We start from the raw sequence: 26,663 nt of genomic DNA, 5'->3' as shown, positions 1-26,663 counted from the left end.
GACACAGTAGTGCAGACAATTAGCAATTTGGAAAAGGGGGCCCTAATAGCAAAAGCAGACATCAAAAGCGCATTTCGCCTAATACCCGTGCATCCAGGGGATCATGAATTATTGGGCCTGTTTTTTTAGGGGAGCTTATTATATTTACAAAATGTTGCCCTTCGGTTGCTCAATATCATGTAAAATTTTTGAAACATTTTCATTGTTCCTGGAATGGCTGGTTAGGAAACAATCGGGATTAAACATGACACACCATTATTTAGACGACTTTATTTTTGCGGGAAGGGTAGGCACTAGTCAATGTCTGATTCAGCTAAACACTTTCCAAAGTCTGTGTACGGAAATGGGCGTTCCTCTTAATCAAGATAAAGCACAGGGGCCCATCTACCTCAGGGTCCCCACGCAACACATTTAAGTGCAAATAGTCAAGTGACATGGGGCACTTCAAAACACATCATAGCATTTTGATTCTGATGATCTGATGCACCAGAGTAAATTGGCGATGCATGGGTAGTGATATATTTGATATTTAGCGGGTTTTATGCATGCAACAAGTTGAGTGGACCCATCAAGCAAAAAAAATGTTAAAAAGTTAAATGGCTTAAGACGTTCGTTTGTGAAATAAATATAAATGAAAAATTGTAGTACTTTTCCGTGCTATATTTTACGAATATTCCCATAACCTATATACATGTAACCGATTGATTCTTATCGAGTTTATCTAGTTAATCTAGTATATAGGCCAAATTCTATCAAAATTAAGTATTATTTGCCTGATGAAAGGAAAAAAAAAAACATTTTGAATAAGTATAAAGAGGCATTTTTTTCTTTTTCATGAGTTGAATTAAAGTTGCATTTTATAAGTTTTTCGTGCACCTGTATTAAAATACCATTCAAAAAACAAATAAAACAATATAATCTTCAAAAGAATGGACATTTCGGTTCAACCATTAATCTTTAAACTTTCAACAGACGTTTTTTTTAATCTTTCTCTTCAAACAGAACATTATTGTATGCGTGCACACCCAATTATTTTCCTTGAAACTAAATATATTTTCCGCACTCCTTTTCAATAAAGTAATTCGAAAATGGACCGTCACAAATTGGCACTTAAAAAAAGTTACGAAGTCACCCTTAGTGGCATTGTTAATATCACCTGTGTAACCATTTATAGCAGTCCTTAAACTAGAGCTGTTCTTTCTATAAAGTCCAAAATGCCTTTGTAAGTTCATTTCACATTAAAATAACAGAAACAGGAGGATATATAAATGATGAAATTAATCACAGCAAAATCCTTCCCTGGTTTCAATGAATCACTATGGACCTACAAAAAAAAAAGAAAGAAAAAATATCTGATTAAAAAATTTGATTGAACTCGAAAATTGACAGAGAGGTCTTTTCTGATGGCTGAAGTTGGACGTCAAGATATTCCTGAAGGCAAATATACCAGGATTGTCCACATGATTGTAGACTAGCGCCATTAAAATAAAGGGACAAAGACACAGATTTGAAGTTAAGATTTTCTTAAAATTTCTGAATAATATCATGACTTTCACACGGAAGTAAAATAAAAATGTGCCCAAAACTAAGTTTAGCTGAAAGTTTTTGAAACTACGAATTTTGGGACGCGTTTGATTGACACGTCCTTGCACTTTCACAAAGTAGACTGTATCCTTTTTGAAAGAATGGACTACATGTACATAGATTTGATTTTATCACATAAATCCAATTTTTTGAATAAAATTTCGTATGAACAGACAGGCAAACTGTAGGACCCTTGAATTTTTAAGGACAGACAAGACGTTCCCCAATCATATATAACTTTTCCCAAAATTTTGTCCTTCAAGAAATACTACTTTAACATATTTACTCACGAAAAAGCGAGGTCCTTACCAGGCATTCGTGCGAGATACCAAAGGATGGCATTTCTTACATAATCCTTTGGGGAAAAAACTTATTATGCAAAAATCATATTTTTAGTGGTTCTAATTTTTAAAAACAATTTAGAAACCGGTTTAGAAATCAGAAAGTAATTAAAATTTTGTATATTTTTCATACATTATGAAGATATATGAAACAAATATTTGAGGAACATATCGTCTGACCTTAAACTAAAGTTATTCTGTTTTGAATTAAAAAAAAAAAAAGATTACACTGAAAATTACTAGAGCTATCATCATACAAAAAAAGTGTCAGTGATAAAATAAAAATACTTCTGCTCACACAGAAAACTGAAGACAGGCAGAGGCAAATATATAGATAAATACATGTATACTAAATATATAAAAAAGATAAATAGGAAAACAGAAGGACTGAATCAACACACAAACAAATAGTTTATTAAAAAGCTGAGAGAGGTAAGAACACAGGTGAAATATGGCTGCAAGACGAACGGCCAAGGATAAAGAGATAGAGATTTCAAATAGACAGACAAATTAAAAGACATACAGACTGCAATGTAGTTTGGATTATATTCAACTGTTCACTTACATGTTCCTGTCTGTAGTCGCACGTTGTCAATAGCAACGTCACTTCTATATCCCCAACCTCGGATTACCTCCAAGTTTATCTACACAAAATAAAGCATATAAAAATTGTTTTTTATCTCTAAAATGTATCGACTTTACTTCAACACATTTCTGTTCATTGATACCTATACATGTATGTGTTTTTATACAAAGTCAGTAAATGAAAACATACCACAAGATTTGGGGCGGAACTTATTGATATCGCTGCCGATTTCCAGCTCCGGCCCTGGTTACCGGACCGTGACCAAACCCTCGTCAAACTTCCGTTTGACCCTGCATTGACCTCGAACGTCCCCATTCTATTTCCGTACATGTTGTACTGGAATGTTAGACACCATGGGCTCTCCTCTGTAGAGAAAATACAGAACGGTATTTATAATATACCTTGTGAAAATGTTCCGCTAAAAGGTCAAAAATTATCTTTATCTGAATAGATTTGTTTTGGAAACTAATTAGATTTTATCTACTAGGCATGCCAAAACAAAAATAACTTTTCTTATTTGGAGATTTTTGCAAGTATAAAATAAAAGGAAACAAAATAATGATGAAAAATCGGGTAAGTCACACAACTTTTGTAATCAGAAGATTAACAGAGACCTTATGAAAAAAACAATACATTATAAACTTACGTAGCTGTGACCCGGCAGTGGTTAGTATGTAGGTGGTTCCCCAGAACCGGAAGGAAGCCTCGGTATAGGCAAAGATGCCGTCCACGGGGTATTGTGGTCCAGTCTTGTAACTAGGAGTTCGCTGAAAACAAAAATTACATGTGATCCTTTAAACTATTTACATATTTTTTATCACCGTATTTGACTAATCTTTAATAAATATCTGTCTGAAAGTATTCATTTTCGACGTAAAAGAGGAAATGATTTGCTACTATTTTCAATTTCTAGCACTGAGTAAGTAGGAAAGCCCCTTTAATTTGCCACATAACCATTTTAACCCCGGACTTACCGTCCCAAATCTCCAGTCATCTCTGTCATTTGTGGCCTGAGATAGGAAGCTACAGGTATTTCCGGTATTAAAGTCACACATCACTGGCCCGACTTTTAAGAAGAAATTGTCAAGTTTATCATAATTAAATATGTTTTTATTGTACAATGCAATGGCATAAAAACTGAATTAATGAACTAAAATTATGAAAATTATCGATCTTTGTTGATACAGATATAAAATTATGCTGAATTGCAACAAAAATTAAGAATAATAAAGACAAGCCACACATATGAATACTTATGGAAAAGACCTACCTATGACGTCACACGTGTTCCCACCGAACCCGCTAGTACATTGACAAGTAAACCCTGTGGTGGTCTGTGTACATTGTCCGCCATTTTTACATGGATTTGTGCTACAGCCTAAAGGTATAAAAAATAAATTAAAAGGGCTTTGTTACAGAAGAATCACTCCTAGAAGAATTTTGATGGGACAAACTTACCGCAGGAACCCTGGGTAATGCGTACGTCATCAATGGCGATATCACTCTTGTAAGAACCACCCCGAGTTGCTTCGAAAAAGATCTGCAATGAAAAAGAGTTTAAAACTTAATTTTATCTCAATTTTAACTGATTTCTTGTTCGATACAAGTTCCTCTTGCATTGATTATTTCTAGCTACCATGGTAGTTCAGTGGTAGAGTGCCCACTTCGTGATCGGGAGGCCCGGATTAAATTCTAGTTCGCCGCGTCGAGTCAAACCGGAAACATGAACACAGAAAGGGATTTATTTTTAGCCAAGCTCACGACACTAGAAGAGAATCACGGGGCTTGCGGATGAGAATTGAAAAACCGAGGTCCCGTGTCCCGGTAGGCATTGGCATGGGAAACAACCCTCAATGCTTATTATTGGTCCTGGATGTCGAGTTTATGTTTAAATTTGAAACCCTTTACCGGCATATCTACATGTACGTCTCTACATATATAAATAAATCACTTACCACAAGTCCCGTGGCTGTCGGTACGTCTACAGAGGCAGATAGCCACTGGTTTCCTTGGTTACCTTCACGTGACCATAGTAACGTGATTTCATTGTTTATATTGCTGGAGTAGATTTTTAAATCCCCCATTCCGGTGGAAGACCCAAACATATGGTAGTCAAACGTTAGGCACTGGGGATTGCCTACAATAAATGATATATGTAGATTGAGATATATGGTAGTCAAATGACATTGGTGGAAGTCTACAATTATACAACATGTGTAGATACAAACATATGGTAGTCAAAATAATGTTAGACATGTTAGGGGATTTTCTATAATTAATCACATGTGTAGATTGAAACATATAGTAGTCAAATATTACACACTGGGGGCTGCATACAAATATATGACATGTGTAGATTTCAATAAGAAATCTAACTTAATTCTTGTCCTTTTTGTAAATTTAAATGCACACTTTTTTTACGTTCTGTTGATTGAAAGGAAATATTTTTAGCCAGGTTCCAATAACTGAAATACATTCTCACAGTTCAAAATATTGCAATGAATTTTATCATAAATGCTAAGCGTTTAATAAAGGAGTTGCGCAATACTTGATATCGCCATTACTGAACTTAGCAGAACTCTTTCGCGATTGTAGTAGGAAACGTCTGTTGGCTGGGGGCAAATGTGATATTGAATACAATGCAAGATCTATCATTGTAGAATTCATAAGGACATATAAGTAAAAAATCCTCGTAGAATACCTCGCTAAACATTAACTGAACCACCCTAATCAATTTTCGAGAGGAGTCAATCCAAAAATGTTACATTTTTTAAACGATATTTTTAACTAAGCGGACTCTTCTCATTAAAGTTTCATTAAAAACCGTCACAATTTAAAGCTGATAAAATGTTCTACACTTTTCTTTTTTGACAGTCTACCATTTGGAGTTCAATCCTTGGCAATATATTGTACTTTCGGCTTAAAATTGTTCGAATCATTCGATTCTCACTACTGTAAACAATGTCATGTGCCCAAGAGATTTAGAGCTTTCTCGTCTCCTCTGCAAAAGAGCGGTAATAAGTTATATAACTGCGAGGTAATCGCGATATTGCGTATTGACGTCTTGGATTGTAAAGTAGAGCAATTTATGGTTATTGACATACCTTGGAAGTTACTCGATGTCCTTAGCACCGCCCTGTCTCCAGCGACCCTGGGGTTGGATGCCTCTATATACGCATAACGGGTACCCTCGGACGCCGAGGTCGGTCCCGTGTTTCTGGAGGGGGTGGCTCCCTTTTAAAAGAACCACAACAGAATTATTACAGTGTATAATGAACTGATATTTAACACATGAATAATGTCAATTTTGAACTGTGAACTCACCGTTCCTGTGAGCACCCAATCAAAATTGTCCCTGAACAGATCCGGCGCCTGTAGACCAATGGGGGGAGGGATCAGATTACGTAATGTACAACTGGCTCCGTCCTCAAAGCTACACGAAGCTGAAGGGAAACAAATGATATTAAAAAAAAAGAAGGGAAAAAAAACTTCTTCGTATATTGTTGGCTCTTTTGATACGTGTAGTAAATGATCCATAGAATGAACTACCTTTAAATAATAAACATTCTGTGTTTCCGGAAGTGACGTAATTCGACGATTCTTAATAATCTCATCGGTTGCTACTCGTCGATTTAAACGACTTATTTAAAGTCTTCTTTTTTTGCCATGTATATTTTTAGTTTCTACAATACATAGCTTAATTGAAATTTAAATAAAAAAATGGGGGTAAATATGCTTTTTTTAGTACTACAGTACATTTAATATGACCTTTCTGCACTGAAATTTGTGTCTTAATTAAAAATTACATCTTCGACGTTTTCCCTTCAATATTTTTATCCAATTAAAGCATGAAACAAAATGAACTCTAAGTCTGTTTAAAAAAAGAAACTTAAAAATTGTGACTAAGAAAAAGTTTCAAATTGCTTCGCATAATCAATTATTTGACCTTTCTGCACTAATAAAATGTTATTTTTCCGGCATTGAAAATATAACAAGCAAGAAAATTATCTTAAAGTCTTAAACTTTTTCTGATTTTAAGCAAATAGGTCAAAATATCTTAATATTTAGAAAAGAACATCAAAAGTGGGGGTATATGATGTACATTTTCAGATATTAAAAAAAAATTTTACGTTAAAGTTGGCTCAATTTTTTCCCGATTTTCAATATTTACTATATTTGTCACACTTTGTTGATAGAATTCATAAAAAATAATTTAATAGATATTTCAGAACCAGCATAGCATATTTCACTGCAAAAAACAGCTTTGTGTGCAACCAGCATGGAAAAATAGGCATCCAAAATTAACAGTACTGTTATAGTTCAAATGAAAAAAACTGATTATTTTCGTCTAAAAACCCTTCCGCCACAAAATATAGTCTTTAATTCTACTTGAATGGAATTTAATCGTGGTTTTTTCATTGAATATAGTTTAATTTGCATTGTAGAATTCAGTTTTATTGTTAGAACCTAAAAATGATGCTTAATTTTATGAAAAAGGACCTGCGCAAAATACGAAAATATCAGGATCGAACGTCCTTATATATGTGAAATCACTAAATCTCGTGGGGATTTAATTTTCGTGGTATGTAGAAACCCACAAGTTTATGTCCACCATGCAGAAATTACTACACAACGAATCTTCATCCACGAAATTAAATCCTGACGGACCCATATTTTTCCTCAAACCACTCAAATTTTACACAACGAAAATATGTGATTTTAGAGTAAAACAAATTTTCAATACTTTTTTGCTTTTTCGTTGTTCTGTCAAATCTGAAAGTTTCATGAAAATCGACCAAATCGTTTTCGATAAATCACGTGTACAAATGTGAAACGTGTACAAATTCGAAAGAAAAACAGTGACAAAAGAACCTTAGTAAAACAAGAAGGTCTTCCGCTGAAGAGAGAAAACAGACGGAAAACAATAAGGTCTTCGCACGGAAGTCGGAAGACCTTAGTAGCTAGATTGAAATTTTGTTGTTAGGGCAAAAAGCAGTCCTCGGACCAATTTTTCTGCACAATGATGTTACATCTTTCAATAAAATACATTACAGAATTCTATTTTTACCGTTTACGTTCATATACCAAAATCTTTCAACATTATAATCATGATTACTCAAGGTTTTCTACAGAATCTCTTATTAAAAAAAAAGCTTTTAAAAATCGGCAAAAAATGTCCATACATGTGTTAAATGAGAGAAAAGTCGTTTGAAACTGAAAAATAAATAAATAAAAAAAATTTACTGTCCCCAGGGGAAGTTGAACGCCGACAATGTGACAATAATTTGTACGGTTATTACTTTGCAATAAATGCACTCATATAGATATTGAAAACATATTTACAACTCTAACAAGACATCCCAAAAACCCTTTTAATCCTAAAGAAAAAAAATGAAAACCAAAAATAGAAAAGTTGGATATTTTGAATTCTGTTCTGCTTCCGACAGGAAGTAAGAACGACGAAATACTGCCAATCAATGCATCTACATGTGATGCCCTATCATGTCCGTGTGTTTCATTTTCATATCTTTAGCCATTCAGAAGAAAATTCTGCAACAAAATTCCATTAAAAAAATTTAAATTCAAATTTTCCAAAAGATGTGAAAAGAAGTGATTTTGAAAAAAAAATTAAAAACACATCTGTTGCAAGCAACGAGGGGTCTTCCCTAAAAAAAACGAAAAATCTAGAAAAAAGTTATAAAAAAAATTCCGTCCACTGACAGCTTGGAAACACCGATTTTTATACGAAAATCTCGGCCTTTTTTGATTTTAAAACAGATTTATTTTGAAAAAATAATAATAATAACCACCACCATCATCATCGTAGCAAACAGATTGAAAACAATTACTTCTTTTAAAAAATGGAAAAATTCGTTGGAAGACCTTGATTTTTCCAAAAAAAAATAGTGAAAAACAAAATTTCAACAGAGTAATAGAGAAATCGTTTGCACAAAATTTGGACGAAAAACGTTAAAAAAGAAACAATAATAAAAAGAAAAAAACAAAAAGGTCTTTCCAAGAAACTTGGAACACCTTTAGAATCACTTTTGCAAGTAGAGAAAACTATTGTATTTACCAGCAGTAGGTGTTGGAGAAGTTGTTGCTGTGGATGTTGAAGTACTGGTGGGCGTGGTCGTAGTAGTGGGCGTGGTCGTAGTCGTGGGCGTGGTTGTTGATGTTGGCGTTGTTGTTGTCGTAGGTGTGGTTGTAGTGGTAGGCGTGGTCGTAGTGGTGGGCGTGGTTGTTGATGTGGGCGTGGTTGTCATTGTGGGCGTTGTCGTGGTGGTAGGCGTGGTCGTAGTAGTGGGCGTGGTTGTTGATGTTGGCATGGTCGTAGTGGTGGGCGTGTTCGTGGTTGTGGGTGTGGTTGTTGATGTTGGCATGGTCGTAGTGGTGGGCGTGGTCGTGGTTGTGGGCGTGGTCGTAGTTGTGGGTGTGGTCGTAGTGGTGGGCGTGGTCGTGGTTGTGGGCGTGGTCGTGGTTGTGGGCGTGGTCGTAGTGGTGGGCGTGGTCGTGGTTGTGGGCGTGGTCGTGGTTTAAAATTTCATTGGGCGTGGTCGTACTACTATCAGTAAAACCATAAACCAGGTCTCTGGGCGTGGTCGTGGTTGTACTTATAGCAAAGGAAGTGGTCGCAATAATTAGTGGGCGTAAAAAATTAGAATAATGATCCTTAATTAAGTCTCCTTATGTTCTTAGTGTGGTAGTTGCCACATTATATTATGATGCTAAAACTTAAATTTGGAGTAGCATTTTGAAATTTGACAGAAATTTCTATTTTTATATCCAAGTTGTACCTCGAAGTCAAAAACTATATACATAATTGTGAAAACCATAAGTTATATTGAAATCAGACTGTAGAGGCTTGCATTTTCAGCCTGTTTACCCATTTCGGTCTCTCAGTACTTTTTTAGCAAAGGAAGAGACTTTGCCAGAATTTTCACTTTTCAACATTTTTCAATAATTAGAAAAACTGTAATTACAAAAACATGGTAAAAAATTCTTTGACCTTTTATAATACCACAGCGTTTTAAGTCTCTTTATGTTTTTAAGAAATTAAAAAGCGTGAAACTAAGAGACATGCCACATTATATTATGATTTTCATAACAGCAAAACTGTGTTAAATTTCCGTAAAAAATAGCATTTTGAGAGTATTTAACAGAAATTTCTATTTTTAGTAACCAAGGCAACGATGTTCATCGAAGTCAAAAACTGATATACATAATTGTGTATCTGAGTGTAGTCTACTTGTTTGTTAAGTTATATTGAATTCAGTCCAAAACTGTAGGAGACGTAGCATTTTGTAAGAATTTCACAGAAATTTCTATTTTTAGTAACATGGCAACATCATTCATCGAAATCAAAAACCGATAAACAGAATTATGTATCTTAGTGTAGTCTACTTGTGTGCCAAGTTATGATGAAATCAGAACAAAACTGTAGGAGGAGTAGCATTTTGAAAAATTGTTTACAGACAGACAGACAGACAGCTAGACGGACGCATTACTATATCGCATAAGCTCTTCTGGTCTCTGACCAGTAGAGCTAAAGCCGTTTGTTTTTTTCAGATTTTTTAAAAAGAGGCACAATGTGTTTTCAAAGTCATGCCCATTACGTATAATCATTTTATAAAAAGTTGCTGTAATATTTTTTTACTTTCAAGTAGCGATGCATAAACATGCGTTAGATATCATACCACATGTAGCACTAAGCAACTGAACGTTATCCAAAGCAATGTCACTGAGATGCCCGCTGCCTCGTACCCCATCAAAGGACACCTAAAGATATTGAAAAATTTAAATTATCGAAAATGAAATTGAAGAAACAAAAATGAAAATTACAGGTACAAATGCATCAGATATAAATTATCATTATTTTTGGTAAATTTATGTTACTGTTACATCCTCACCCTAACATTGGAGACATTGGGAATTTCCACCTCCGCATAATTCCATTGGTTTCCTTGATCACCAGAGCGTGACCAGGCCAAGGTTCGGGCCCCAGTTCCGCTCTGATAATAAACGTTTAATGTCCCCATATTAGCTCCGTACATAGAATAATAAAACTTCAAACATCGGGAGATGGCTGCAACCGAAAAAAAATAATGTATGAAGAAAGTCTGAAAGCATTAAAATATACAGAAAGGAAAGAAATAATATAAATGACGATAAACGAACTCACCCAATGAAAATGTGACGGCTGATGACGTCAGCGTAGCAATGTCACCCGGCACGCGTGGAGAAGACGTTTCTAGGTAGATATAAGTTGACCCCTCTTGTGCCCCCGGTGGACCAGTGTTATCCGTGGGTGTAGGTCCCTATAATTTAAACATTTAAAATACTGAGTATGTCCATTTCGAGAAAAAAAAATCACTGCTTATCACTAATTTTTAGCAACACCTTTTGTTTCGCGAGATCGTCATTAACTCTTTATTAGCAAAATGAAATTGTATTTGGGTGGTGTTATTCCTTAATATGAAGTGTACAATAAAAAGTTAGAAATCTTGATCTGAATCAGCAGATTACATTGACTAACTTTAAATATAAAGTTAAAAAGCCAGCAGTGGATGCCGCAATATACAAATGTCGCATTACCGATCTGAGGCTCCAATCGTATGCGTTCCCCTCGTTTTGTAGGAAGGGTAATCCAGCCCCGGTCTCAAAAGTTGCCGTCAGGCTGGAAGCTGTTATTCAAAATAATAATTAAAAGTAAATATTAAAGTTCCATTAAATTTACAGAAACAAATGTATTAGGCGACAAAAAGTACTACATTCTTCAGTTTTAAGTATTTTGTGAACAACACTAGAACAATTGGATATAACATTAAATGTGACGTATTTTCGTCTACTAGTATTTTCAGATTTAATTTACAATTGCTGAACCGTTAATTTCTGAATACAATAACAGATGTAACTCACTGTCGGCTATCTGGTCACACCTGGTTCCAGAGAACCCGGTATTACAAACGCAGACTCCATCCGAGCTACGACAGGTTCCAAACATACAGTGAGTATTGAGACAACCTGAAAAATTGTGAAAAATTTAAAGGTAACCGACCGTATACTAGAAATGCTGCCAAATACTCAGGGTTTCTTCAATCTCTACTAGACATTTAGATTTTTGCTTTTCTAGGCATCTCAGAAAAAATTCAGTTCTAGTTTATTTACAACTGTATATGTCTTTGCTACGATAAAAATGATATGATGCGTTGATAATTTACGCTTTTCTTATTCCTAGTAAGTTGCTGGTTTGCTCTGCTTTTGTAACATAAGAGTTGATATTTTGCGCTGGTTTTATAACATTCTAGAGTTGATAGTTTGCGCTGCTTTTTAACAAAGAAGTTAATGGTTTGCGCTTCTTTTGTCACATATGTGTGGATAGTTTGCGCTGGTTTTGTAATATATGAGTTGATAGATTAAGGTGGTTTTGTAACGTATGAGTTGATAGTTTGCGCTGGTTCTTACCTGAGTTGATAGCTCGCGCAGATTTCTTACCTGAGTTGATAGTTTGCGCTGATTTCTTACCTGAGTTGATAGTTTGTGCTGATTTTTACCTGAGTTGATAGCTCGCGCAGATTTCTTACTTGAGTTGATAGTTTGCGCTGATTTCTTACCTGAGTTGATAGTTTGCGCTGATTTTTTACCTGATTTGATAGTTTACGCTAATTTCTTTACTGATTTGATAGTTTGCGCTGATTTCTTACCTGAGTTGATACAATGTAGTTTGCGCTGATTTCTTACCTGATTTGATAGTTTACGCTGATTTCTTACCTGAGTTGATAGTTTGCGCTGATTTCTTACCTGAGTTGAGACTTTGTACTCGGATGGAGAACCCCGCTAATGCCGCCCGGTTGGTCGTCAGACTGTCAAACTTAATGATCATCTGACTTTTGATTTCGTCGTCTGTCGTCACGTAAGCTTCATTGTTTCTGTATCCACATAATCTTTAAAAGAATAAACGGACAAAAAAATTATCAATTTTTCTTTTAGCACCAAGTTGACTTGTGATCGATGAAGGCTTAATCTTAAAGTTATTAATTGACAATTGGACTTTAGCGAAAAGCACTGACTTTTACAGTTGACGGTTTACTTGAATGTTTAAACCTGTGATCATATACAGAGCTACAAAATTTATAATGAATTTATACAGGTAAGAATATCTTCCTAGTGGTCGAATGTATGCTGTTAGGGTCACCAAAATGTGAAGGCTGGGAGTTGAGGGTATGGTGGTTGTCATTTTCGTCAATATATTTATATTGTAAAGGGGCTTCCGTACATTGTCCTAGTGTAAATGTAAGCCGTCAACTGTGAAAGTCAGCGCTCCTCGCAAAAGTTCACTGATATTGAACTCGCCTTAATCTTTATATATTGAGATGAGAATTGGGATATTGACTTTAGCTAAATCTTTATTAAACTGAGTATTAGTCGATATTTTGACCTCGGCTAAATCATACTATATATGTGTAGCTGACTATTGGTCGATATTGACCTTGACTTAATGTTTACTTATCTTTCTACCTTTGGCGAAAATCACTGACTTTTCAACAATGGAAGAATACACGAAAGCTCTTTTGGGTTGTAAACCTTTAGCCTAGCTAATAATGAGGCATTTCAAAGCAAATATTACGTTAGGGGGGTGTCTAGGGAGGATAAGGAGAAACACTCCATCCTAACACCCCCATCCCCCCACCCTCATCCTACCTTGACCAACTCCTACCAAGTTTTCTTTCCAGAATTTTTGGTGTTTGCTTATTTGATTCCTTCAGAAAATGAGATTGAAAGCAAAAAGTACCCCTTACCAATAAGTTATGATTTTCTGCCTCTCATTATCTTTTGTGTTGACTGCATTCTTGTAGGTCATGTTAATGCTCCCAAAACAATTCCTGTGACCACTAGTAAGTTTTTTTTATGTATAATTATTCCGTATATCTCCGTACAAAACCGTATGTTAAGTAGGCCGTAGAGTAAAACGTCAGTGCTCCTCGCAAAAGTCACGTGGTCAATGTTAAATTCGACTAAATCGTTAAGTATTTAGCTGACTATAAGTCGATACTGACCTCGGCCTAATCATTATCTATTTAGCTGACTATAAGTCGATACTGACCTCGGCCTTATCATTATCTATTTAGCTGACTATAAGTCGATAAGGACCTCGGCCTTATCATTATCTATTTAGCTGACTATAAGTCGATACTGACCTTGGCCTTATCATTATCTATTTGGCAGACTATAAGTCGATACTGACCTTGGCCTTATCATTTTCTATTTGCTGACTATAAGTCGATACTCACCTCGGACCCCTCTGTCCTGCCAGGTTATATCGAACCTCCAACCAGTGGTAGCAGTAGGTGTTGATGTAATTCAGCGCCAAAGAATCTATAGACAACTTTATATGGTTTTCTGGTGGACCCTAGACATAAATATCAATGAATAGATGTGGAAACTAAATAAAAATATCACTGAATAAAAATAAATTTTGGTCAATTCAGGTCATTGTATTATCTTTATACACAACCTGTCTTCGATGGGTAAGACAGACTTAGGTACGTCAATTATTTACAACTAAGACTTAAATTCTGTCAACAATAGAGGTCACTTAAGCCAGTTTAAGATAACGTAACGTGGAACTTAAAACAATTCCAAATACTAAAGGCCTTGAGAAATTAATCGAATGAGAAGGGGACGGGTCCGTCATATAGAAGAAATGCAGCCTAACAGGAATATAGAAAAGACGGAGAGATGAAAGCAGTCTACCCACAAGTAGAAAAGTCAATTAATTAAAATGAAATTGATAACATAGAAAAATAACACTGATAACGCAGGCTGGTTGATCTGTTTAAAGTCAAAGTTAGATTGATCTTGACCTTCCTTCAGTATGTATGGTGTAACTAGGCTTACCTTGACTACCCAGATGCACCTCCTCCCCAGGTTGTATGAGTTTGGCCAGCCTGGTGTCGTGATGGTCCGCTCCTCCCCCGAGGCCAGCTCAATAATCCCCCCACACTCTGTTAACACAAGCGTAGGTTACGTTTAATTACATGTAACCATACTTTAGAAGATCATATTTTGCATCCTATGCTTAGTAATCTCTGTTGTCAATACATAAGACTTAATATCAGTTAAACAATTCCTATAAAGAATAAGTTTTTTCTCTCCTCAAGACAATATCAAAATACAGACCTGAGTGAGTGGACACAATTTCACATGAAGTTCCGTACAAGTCAGCCGGGCAGTAACATTGACACGTGTGGAGGAGGAATCCCCCGTTTAAACAGGTGGGCGGATTTACACATTGTTCTATAAATAGAAAATTTGTAATTGTGACGTCAGGCTTACGAATAAATTGTTCATTATTGTGATGTCAGTCTGACCTATGAATAAATTAGTAATCGATTGTGACATCAGTATGACATAAAGGTATACATTGGTAATTGTGAGGTCATTTTGATTTAAGGTACTTTTGTAATTGTGACGTAATTTTGACTTATTAGTTCATTGGTAATCAATTGTGATGTCACTTAGAATTACGAGTACATTAATAATTAATTGTGACATCATTAAAGTGACGACCTTAAAGTTCATCGGTAATTGTGACGTCACTTTGATAAAAGATACTTTTGTAATTGTGACGTAAATTCGTCTTATAAGTACATTAGAAATTAATTGCTACGTTATTTTTTACTTAGGAGTACATTGGTAATTAACTGTGACGTCATTTTAAGTTACGAGTACCTGTGTGATTCAATGTGACGTCATTTTTACTTACAAGTACATTGGTTATTAATTGTAATGCCATTTTACTTACGAGTACATTGGTTATTCATTGTGACGTCATTAGTACATTGTTCATTAATTGTGACGTAACTTTGACTTACAAGTACATTAGTAACTTATTGTGGCGTCACTTTTACTTACGAGTACATTGGTAATTTATTGTTACGTCTTTGGTGTCATAGAACATCAGTCCTACTGCTGTGTCTGCTAAGAACGATAACCGACTATCCTTGACTGTAATTGTAGGATAGCGAGAGTCGACTGCAAACGCCTGAAAATGTAAATGTGATGATACTCAACATGGAGCCGAGAGGAAATTTTCACAAATTTTTATTTTCACATCTCTATGATAATACTTTTTACGAGGTGATTGACTTGATTTTTGGTCTATGGCTTTGCATACCTTCTGAATTTGATTACACTAGCAGCAGTTATACAGTCGTTACGTTTTGCAGTCGTGTCATATTTTGGGCGTAAAAGAGTATCTTATATAAAACATTACGACTGTTTTCTTACATTGAGTCTGTACTGTAGCACGGACGCCAGGTCGTACGGCGTGTTGTCCCGGGTCGGGATTTTGTACATGTTTCGGTTACCAGTGCCGCCGCGGATGTTGGCCCAGTTCATTATGACGTAATCGTCTCTGTCCGTTCGGGACTGCTCGTGTTCCATTCCTATAGCGTGCATTAATTCGTGGATGATAATTGGTATCTGAAAAAGAGAATAAAAAGGCTTCAGCGGATTAAATAATTGCGCATATTTTTAATGCTAAAGAGTTTATTCCGGATTTTCTAACACACTTTGTGCCCCTCGGTAACTCACTTTATCCCAGTAATCTCAACTTACTGTCACACAGCCTGAGTTCTGGAGACTGAGTTGTTGTTGGCCCCACCCTATCATCCCCACGTACGACCAGCAGCCCCTGAATATATATAGCAGTAAAATAAATTTGTAACTTCTACATAAATAAACCAAAAAACAAACCAGAAGTCTCTGTCGAGACTGAAGCTCTACTGGTTTGTACTTATAGCAAAGGAAGAGAAAAGTACTTAAGCAATTGGGAATTGAAACTTTACAACAGCAATGAATAGAATAATGATCCTTGATAAAGTCTCTTTATGTTCTTAATGTAGTCTACTTGTGTGCCAAGTTATATTGAAATAAGACCAAAACTGTAGGAGGAGTAGCATTTTGAAAGAATTTCACAGAAATTTCTATTTTTTAGTAACCACGGCAACATCTTTCATCGAAATCAAAAACCTATATATAGAATTATGTATCTTAGTGCAGTCTACTTGTGTGCCAAGTTATATTGAAATCAGACCAAAACTGTAGGAGGAGTAGCATTTTGAAAGAAATTTCACAGAAATTTCTATTTTTTTGTAACCACAGCAACACCGTTTATCGAAATCAAAAACCGATACACAGAATTATGTATCTTAGTGTAGTCTACTTGTGTGCCAAGTTTCAATGAAATTAGACCAAAACTGAAGAAGGAGTAGCATTTTGAAAAATTGTTTACAGACAGACGGACAGACAGCTAGACAGACAGACGGACGGACGCCGGACGCATTACTATCGCATAAGCTCTTCTGGTCTCTGACCAGTAGAGCTAAAAATAATAATAATAAAACCTGTGTAGCAGCATAAGTAAGAAACACAATCAAAATATGTCTCATGCAATGCATAACAGCTCCTAGGTAGTATATTTCGTACAATACGTGTATATGAAATAGAAAAGGGTAAACATAAAAGAATCTGAGGGGATTAGGCGTCATATGCCCACAAGGATTTTGTCGCTCTGTAACTTGTGTTCACTTTAATAAATGTATTTATTTAAAAACTACTTGATAGAATGGTATGATATTTTCAAATTATTACAACAAACGAGTCTTCTCAACAATTGTAGAAAGAAAATAAAGTATCACCGATGAAAACCAATGTTCCGTGACGAAGCTTAAAAAACAATAAATCTTTACTTTGCGGCACGTGTTTCGTGTAATTAGCATCTTTTTCTGATCATTATCAAATTTGAAAAACTGGTTTCACTAAAAAACACAAAAGATTGGAAAAATGACCATTGAGGTAGAAGGGAGAACCGTTGGAATGTTGATATCTGGACCATCCTTGCACCACGTTTTACTCACTTTTATTTTAGTGTTTAATTGCCCTTGATATTACTTTTAAAAATTAACAACCAGTATCAAAACCCATTAAAACACATTTTTCTATAGCCTGTGCGTCATTTTTCACCGTAAATTCATCACAATTTGAAAGTTTTGGACAAAATCTAACCAAACCGGAAGTGACCTTGATCTTCGTCCTAGGCCAAAATTTCGCGTCACACCAGGTTAAAAGAGTGTTAAATTGTCCTGAAACAATCTTAGAAACATGAAAACAAACAATTTCAATCGTATGAAAATGATAAGAAATCGGTGCTAGTCACAGTATAATATCAGCTCAAGCAGTCTGAAGCATCCTTAAATCGGTGCACTTATGTACTAAACACCCTAGGATATTGACCAAAAGGCATCTGTGTGATGATACACTGTCAAATTCCCGGATATGAATATCATTGAACACATTTGGGATTTTTATAATGAATGTCAAAGTTCCCCCCCCCCCTCCACACAATTTCAACGGTTTGTAAAGATCTATGCAGTAGGTGTGGCAGCAGATGGGTCAATCTCCTATTCAGGGGTACGTGGTAACCTACAGTAAAGATTGTAAAGATTGTCTTGTAGTAATTAGGGTGAGTGGTGGTCTTACTCCATTGAGATTTTTTTGTGTGAATTTTCATTTTGAGGGTACATCATTTCCTTGACACTTTACTTAAAATTCTGACGAGATACGTACATGAAATTTACGCAACATCGAACTTAAATATGCATCATTAACCATGAATTAAAGAAATTATTTATTGTAGCATTTGTTCTTTAAAACTTAAAAAAATGTTAGGTGAACACAAGTTTGGTTCAGTGTATTTTTAAACCTTGCAGTTATCGTTACAGTATTTTTTAATGTGATGCTTTTCATACTTCGTGTTAATTGTTCTATCGAATATGTTTTCAGGGGCTGGGAGATGGTACGCTTTAACGTTCCTTTTAACTGTTTTGCATACAGAACAGCCATATCTTGCTGGTCTACCCATGATTGTTTACATTTCAATCGTGTAATGTAGTCTTGAACTGAATGCATTCAAAATGTTATACATGTATCGTATCTTGAAAACTTGTTTATTATAGGAAATATATTAATTGACCGTAAATAAATTCACCATCTTATCTATTCATTTTATTTTAAATGAAAAAAATATATTTATCTAAATTTCAAGCTGAACTTAAAAAAAATCGTGATTCGAACACTCGCAACAAATAACTTATATGTATAGCAAATTGACGCACAGTTAGACTTGGAGGTTACTGAGAATATGTTCCGAAATTTAAGTAAGTAAACTAACTTTTTTTATATAGAGTGGGTCTTCGTACCATTTTTTTTTTAAATGGTTAGAGATACATCCTTCCATAGCCTTTCAATATTTGTTTTACACAAAAAAATTTTTTACGAAGACCCACTCCTTCTAAAAAAAAAAACAGTTTTAACTTCCATTTCTATCATTTTTACGGTTACTAAAGCGTGTTATCATTTTGGTGGGTTAATTACAAATACTTTTTAACTCATTTGATTCAGGTTTTATCTTTACTGTATGCATATAGTTGTAAATAACTCCCGAATTTAACAAAAAGTGGAATTTGCAAGAATTTTTTAATCGATATATAACCTGCCCTTGTGTTGGCATATGACTCGCCTATTCCTCCCAGATTCTTTGATTTGTTTTCGGACCGAACATAAGAATGGACGCATCGCCAAAATATCTTTAGATTCATTTTTTTAAATTGTGTTTCTTTTTTTCCATCTTTTTTAATATTGATTTTTTGGAGGGGTGGGGGTTGAAGTCATTTTTTCAGTGTGTCGGAACTGCCATGGAGTTACGATATATAGATGTCAGTATCCTCATCATTTAGAGGGAAATCCAAGTATTTATCATTTACACTTACGAAGAGGAGAATATATACAGGTAGTTGGAGTGACCCACGGTGTTAGCCAGACTTGACCCCCGGGGGGTAAACTTAATACAGGTCAAGGCCATAACTTGGTTCATTCCGTTGAGGACCATATCCCGAAACCAGGTACCTAGGAAAACAAAGGAAATAAAAATATTTCAAATAGGTTACACTTATTAAAAAATTCTAAAACGTCGGCAGACTATAATATATTGTGAAATATACATTGCGTTTCTGACAATAATACAAGACATCAATTATTTTGTAGAAAGTGTATTTTGAAGCGGGTTTTTATTTTTCTATCATTTTTACTCAAAGAAGGGGGTATGAGCTAGGATTCTGACTTTTCCTTTACAAAATAAATCTGTTTTTCTTTTAACGTTCATCTATAAATATTAAACATTTTATTTTAGAGGGGGGGGTGCATAAGATTCTTTTCCTTTAACGAGGAATTCATTTCGTTCTATCCTTTTTTCTTTGCAAATTATAAAATCATCATATGCAATTGCAGTTATAACCTACATGAGTATGATCTCCTTCACCCTCTTATAAACTTAAGACAGAAGGCAGATTTACTAGCTATAGGTACAAATCAACTAAAAGTATGTACACCGGAAGCAATATAACCACATGTTTCCGGCGACATGTCACCTTGGCTGGGGTCGATGTAATACGGAACAATTCCGTTCGTCCAGAAGTACTGCTGAGGAAGTATAAAGTTCCGCTTTCGTCTCCTCTTATCTGTCTCATTAGCCTAAAAAAATCTTTAAAATATATACTGGAAGTATGTTATATTTGAAGACTTGTACGTACAATTTTTTTTTCTTTAATAATTTCTGGATTTCCATAGGTTAAAAATGTGATCAGCGCATATCCCTCTATTAGCCATGAAATATTATGAATTCAAAAATTTGATACTGATAGTCATATATTTTATCGTTTAGAAATTTATCACCAATCTCAATATCTTAAGGCTTCCAAAGCACGGGCACTTGTTTCGTATACAGGGCATCCCCTTCTTATTTCTACATAAGTAGGGGTATTGGAATCAGGTGCCTGTGTTCCGGCGTCCTATAAATCCCTGCTGTCGGCCAGACTTACGTATTCGGACTCCAGTCCCCGGATGACCTTCTGGTGGTGGGAGTATCGGTGAGAGTCCAACTCCTCCCCCTGATGATCCTTAGAGAGGGACATATCCACATTGGACTGAAATTATAAATCTCGTTTATCATTAGACACAAGACTAGATTTTTTTTTTTACCGCCCTTTGATTTTCCGTAGAACTGAGAAGAAATGTTCGTTTTGATTTGAACAAATATTATTGGCTGTATTTTTTACAAATGAGATTGGACAAAAGTTCCAAAAATTGAATACACGCCCGTTTCTAAAGATGTGAATTATATCAAAAATGTTTACAGATACTATAGTACATATATATGGCTCATAGTTTTAAAGGAATTAGAACCAAAGTAATCACATCGATGTTTAAATTGCTCATTGATGAATAATTTAAATTTTTTAATCTCGAGGGGAAAAGAGCTTCCCTCCCACTCGGAACATCACTCGGCCTTTTTCGTCAAGTCGAGAAAAAAACGTGACTTGACGGAAAAGGTCGAATGATGTTCCGATTGCTTCCCTCCCCGACCGATATTTGTTTCCCACTGTTTTTAAATCTGATTCTGTAGTTTTCTTACCTGGTATTCTGTTCCATTTATCATAACAAACATTCCCTCTGTTAATCTCGCTAACTCGGAATCCACATCGGTGATCTGAAAAAAGAAATGATAAATCTTTTACCAAAATATATTATTGTATATATATTAATTATATAATTTACATGTACCATATTTTTCTATCAGTAACTGTTGATGAGTTTGAAAAAAAATCTGTTTACGTAAATATTTTACCTAGTAATCATTTGCGATCTCAATGAAAACTAAAGGTACTGTTAGCATGCAATGAGCTCACTAAATGATACCCCCGCCTCCCATATGAATATGATGACAGTATCCATGTTTTGCTGTGGCAAACCCAAAATATGTGTCATATCAAAATGTAAAATAGGAGGTGCACAATGGCAATATGTAACAAAGATTAATTATTAACTTAACAGTTTGACGTGAAATGGTCATTTCTCTCTGCCAGTGTTAAAATGTGTTATTTAACAGTTTTGAATTAAACTGAAATGCCGGATCCAGGATTCTTGAAAGGGGGGGATTTATTGGGAGTCTGGGATGGGGATCTGAGGGCAATGCCCCCGAAAGCTCTCAGGTTTTAAGGGTCTTTCACTGTTTTGAAACAATTTTTGATTGATTTTGCTTATAATGTATGCATAAGAAATACGGTATATCATTGATAATAAAAATTTATTTATTAATCTTATGTATAATTCTGATAGCAAAAATGGTGGGTCGGTCAAAATCCGCAGTTGAAATGCCTGCAGTAGCGTCCCAGATTTATATTTAGAACATACGTAAATATCCAATAATTATAAATAGCATAATTATTAAATAGAGCTGCATGTACTCATTAATACTTCTTATTTCTGGGGAGAACTGCAAACTTCTCCTTACCTTTTCCGAAGATTAAAGGTTAGACGTACCGACTTATCAAAGGTTAAAGGTTACACTAACCGGCTTGTCAAAGGTTAAAGGTTAAACTTACCGGCTTGTCAAAGGGTAAAGGTTACACTAACCGGCTTGTCAAATCTTAGACTTACCGGCTTGTCAAAGGTTAAAGGTTAGACTTACCGGTTTATCAAAAAGGTCCCCCGATCGGATATCGTGTTCTAGATCTCTCTTTCTTCTTTTGTGAGGTCTGGCCTGAGAAAAAGATGTAAAACAATATGAATACGCGTGTCTTATCTGTGAATTTATGTACTGTCGAAAGTGTCATGTTAATTAATACAAAAAATTACACCAGAATATTAAATTTTCTTTGATAAATAGCGTATTTATTAAAAAGTAATTGATCCTAGGGGGCGACTAGTCTATGCTAATAGCATGCAACGGGAAAATGATTTTAGATCAAAAATGAAAAAACAAATTCTACTTGCTATTGATATATTGTACGTTAAGAAAGTGTGAATTAGAGAAAAAAAAAGCTTCAAATAGATGATTTACTACTGATTACTGACTATATTATGTCAATGGATTTGGAATAAAACATGAATTCATAAACCTAATCTATGGAAGATGGATCTATGTATAGACTACTACATGTACGTAGTATTTATTCTTTTATAAAATTGCAAAGTTGACTTCTGTTTATCATTGCATCACCAATATACACTGAGATTCAGAATATAGTTGTTATTCGTTTTGAATTACTGAATGTTGTTGGAAAATCTGTCGTGTTTATTCTGGATACGATGCACCTAACCGACGACAGAAAGGGGGTGGGGGTGGGGGGGGGGGTGTAAGCTACCTTAATATACGTTGGATGAATTCATGTTACAGTGTTAAGAATTAAGTTATGAATTCAAGTTAAAATCAAATACATGGGCTAATTTTGAACTAGTAGCATCATAAATGTCTCTTACATAAGTCAATGACTAGACGTTAAATAATGCTTGTTTTTATTGTGTAAACATCCGTTCTGATCCATTTGATACAAGATATAGGATATTACTATTGAACCATTTACACCGCTGTAACATTTAATCATTAGCTATTCACAAAGTGATAAAATGAACCAAAACATAATAGTACTTTTACTAATGATTTTTTCAGGTTTGATATAATTTTCTTTGAAGATATATAAACTTTTTTTTTAAAATGAACTGTACGATATACCTTAAGTATTCGTTTAAGAATTACATTAAATCCCTGCAGCTATGGGAACGTATAAATTATAATTAAAAATTTACTGCTTAATTATATGAAAATAATACGTCAATGATATAGTTTAAAACAAAATAACACCACCAGATTGAAATAAATCATGAAATCATGAAGGAAGGAAGGAAGAGAGAGAGAGAGAGGATTCGACATCCAGGTTATAAATAGTACTCACTTTATCTTTGTACTTTGCCTCATGTGTCGATTGGGGGGACAGGCCCTCCCTCGCCTTCTGTGTTTTACCATAATACGGGGCGCGGGAGGATTCTGCGTCCAGTATAATTGTCTTTTTGACGCGATCTTTTCCTAAAACAACATCACAATATCATTTTTGACACTTCTAAGATCAATTTAAAGGAAAATAATATAAATGAAAAGGATGCATGAAGTTATTTATTTTTAAATAATAAATATTATTTTGAATGAACGTGACATAAAAATAAATCCGTTAAATTAAGGGAAATCGTAAATTTTTCTGGTGATCAAATATGCAACTGTTTGCCATTTCTTGGAAAATACATCTGAAGCCTACAAAAGACAATATAGGGTTATACCCCCTGTCTCCTAGGATGTAACTAAGAACGATGCCGAAATTCATTATTGAAACACTATTTTTCATTCTCATTACAGAATGATTATCATTTCATGGGCTACACAAAAGTCACAGGAAGATCACAATATATGTCTATTTCCGAATTTCCTCATTTTTTTATGCAAAGAGCCATAGCGCATTTGATAATCACTTTCGTCTACTCTAGTAGTGATTTTGTAAATACATTGTTTAAACAAAATTTTGTCATACTACGGTAGTTTATATATGCCTTAAAGCAAATCACACAAAAATAATATTCAATATTTATGTACGTCCCTCATATGATAGATATAAAAATCGTTCAGTTTATATGGAGAATATAGTAAATACTGAGGTATCCCCCTAAACAATGACGAACTGTAGCAAAAGACCACCCTTAACCAGAAAAACAACTTCTGAATTATTTTATTTGGATATGACTGCACTTCATTACATTTAGATAATTTTGGTTAAAGGTGGTTTTCATATTGAAAATGTTGAAAATATGTATTTAATTTTTCTTCTCATATTATTTTAAGATTCAACAATTTGTCTTAAATTTGTCCATCCGATTACATTGACTTCGTGAAGTATTGGTATTACTGCTTGATTGTAGACATAATGATCGTGAGTTCGAGTCTCACAGTGTGTGTTTCTTATCTATGCTTTTTGTCCCCCGCTTGTAAAGTGGGGGATGTTAATTTGGGTCCATCTGTCCGTCATTCTGTCTGTCTGTAACGCTTTCGTTTCCACACGATATCTCGAGAACCCTTTGAGCTTTTAAATTTTGCATATCAACTCCCTTTGGACTTAAGAAGAAACCAACTGATTTTGAGGTCAAAAGGTCAAAGAACAAGGTCAAGAATTCGTATATTCTGTCTGTTATAACACTTTTGTTTCCGCGCGATATCTCGAGAACCCTGTGAGCTTTTGCAATGAAATTTGATATTAACAACTTCCTGTGGCCTCAGAAAGACCCCTATTTATTTTGAGGTCAAAAGGTCAAAGTTCAAGGTCGTAAATTTATACATGATGCCTGTGTGTAATACTATCTTTTCTGGGCGATATTTCAAGAGGATTTTGAGCTTTTGCAATGTAATTTTATACCAAAACTCCCTAGGACCCCTCTCACCCCTCTCAAAGTGTCCCGACCCATTTGTTTTATCAGTATTTATTATATTAAATGTCGCTATTTTTAGCACTGGGGCATGAGGAGAGTTATTGTGTATAAAACAGGTTCTCGGCGGACTTTATATTCTTATTGCATTAGAACTCTTTAATAAAGGTTAAATTAGACACAATGCATTGTGTAAAATTTTGACAATATCGAACGTGAACATATAAATACTTGTATGTGACTTCATCTTTGCATATAATTTTCCCTGGGTAAAGCAGTTCCGTGGTCTAGTGGTATGTTTTTTGCTTCACGTGTTTGAGGTCCCAGGTTCGAATCCCGGATGATCCATTTTCTTTTTTTTTCGAAATACTTTTTTTTTTACTAAATGATAGTATTCAGCATGTGAAATAAAAAAAATTATGAGGTCTGGCTTGTACAATCATTACAGTGTGATAAATATTCCATACAAAAAAAATCTTCTATACACATAATAAAGAATAAGCAAGCAATCAAATCTTTATATGCATATTGACATACATGTATTTTATTTGCTTCAGTATACATGTATACATTTAATAATTCTACAAATTCAGTCAGGGGGATCCGACTTTTTTCCTAAGGGGGACACAAGTTCCCTGAATTAGCTTGTAGTTTTTTCTCTCTGTGCATTTCTTCTATGTTTTCTTTTATTATTTTATAATACATGTATAAATAATATAAGTGATATATGATACAACATTACACATTGAAAGTATCTCGAAAAAAAAAAAATAAAATAAAATAAAACAGCCCTAAACTATTTTAATGACCCAAAGTCAGAGCTGCTAGCTTGTTTTATTTTTAAAATTTTCTAAAAATCTTGTTTAGAACAAGAGTATTGAACAAGTAAAATGATTGTCATGTAACAAACTTGCAGCTATGAAATTATAATACTGGTCCACAAATGATTACATACATGTAGTTTGATCTTGAATTGAAAAGATACATGTATCTATTAATAGAAACAGGTGATTTCCTTTTAAATACTTGAGTCGGCCGTGTCGTCTGAAAGGCAGCTATGGCTCTTTTCGTCAATCTTAAAAGATATTTTGCTTCAGAAAACAGCTTGCCTATCTACAACTGGTTTTATAACAAACCCCATATAAGGATGTTAACTGCGATCTATCATAATTGTTTCATATCAATAAAGGGACAAATTTGGCTGTTACCTTACCTCGTCCTTTGCACGACATTATGATTTTTATAAAATATGACATTATTACAAATTCTTGCAAAATTTCGGTTTGCTACTTACCCTGGCATATCTATATGAACTTATTTTTTTTAGTTATATTGGTGATTTCTCAAAAATGTATCCTTTATATGCATAAGATATCTCAAAACTTGTTCCTCAGAAATCAGATTCTTTTCTCTTTTGTCGGAAATTTTGTTAAAAAAATCTCTTGAAATTTAAGATGGTTACGAATTCTTCTTTCTCATGTAATATTTATAGATGTGACAAGCATTAATAGAAAAATAGGCCATCCATGGCCCCACGTGACATTACCTACAGGTGTGGCTACTTCCCTAGGTAGTCCATAGAGGGAAACAATCACAGATAAAAGTAAAACTCCTCTCAGAACAAAATCCATGGTTTTTGTTTAATTAAAATCAGTCAGTTTAATTCACAGTATCATATTTATACAATTATAATCACTCATATTGTATCTTGTCATGCGTCACTGATTAAATAAATGGTTCCGTCTCAGAAGATTAAGTCGTTAGGGATACGGGATATATATGTAACA

The 26,663-nt window shown here is 34.7% G+C and overlaps 1 protein-coding gene across 1 annotated transcript; it reads right to left on the bottom strand.

The window, feature by feature from the left end:
• Positions 1-879: 879 nt before the first annotated feature.
• Positions 880-26,108, bottom strand: LOC134264782 (MAM and LDL-receptor class A domain-containing protein 1-like). The gene is made up of 31 exons (XM_062747064.1): positions 26,090-26,108; positions 23,364-23,494; positions 22,100-22,171; positions 21,044-21,118; positions 20,451-20,555; positions 20,001-20,103; positions 19,344-19,479; positions 16,132-16,207; positions 15,802-15,996; positions 15,427-15,556; positions 14,692-14,808; positions 14,410-14,516; positions 13,803-13,921; positions 12,313-12,455; positions 11,431-11,535; positions 11,107-11,195; positions 10,694-10,829; positions 10,422-10,597; positions 10,209-10,290; positions 8,749-9,101; positions 8,588-8,705; positions 5,836-5,954; positions 5,616-5,745; positions 4,467-4,648; positions 3,970-4,051; positions 3,782-3,889; positions 3,486-3,577; positions 3,158-3,278; positions 2,701-2,876; positions 2,491-2,569; positions 880-1,324 (listed from the first exon to the last, which is right to left on the bottom strand). The coding sequence occupies exons 1-31, from the start codon at positions 26,106-26,108 to the stop codon at positions 1,317-1,319; spliced, it is 3,684 nt and encodes a 1,227-aa protein (XP_062603048.1). The 3' UTR covers positions 880-1,316.
• Positions 26,109-26,663: the final 555 nt, after the last annotated feature.

Source organism: Saccostrea cucullata, unplaced genomic scaffold, assembly GCF_032062105.1.
Source record: "Saccostrea cucullata isolate Sc308-1 unplaced genomic scaffold, CSIRO_AGI_Scuc_v1 ctg2252, whole genome shotgun sequence".
Classification (NCBI taxonomy): domain Eukaryota; kingdom Metazoa; phylum Mollusca; class Bivalvia; order Ostreida; family Ostreidae; genus Saccostrea; species Saccostrea cuccullata.
This window is presented reverse-complemented; position numbering and strand designations above follow the sequence as displayed.

Excerpts from the sequence above, each read along its gene's own strand:
- LOC134264782 (XM_062747064.1), bottom strand. Across the intron at positions 11,536-12,312 it reads AGTACAAAGTCTCAACTCAG|GTTGTCTCAATACTCACTGT; the intron begins GTAAGAAATCAG and ends ACAATTTTTCAG. Across the intron at positions 10,830-11,106 it reads ACGATTGGAGCCTCAGATCG|GGACCTACACCCACGGATAA; the intron begins GTAATGCGACAT and ends TTTAAATTATAG.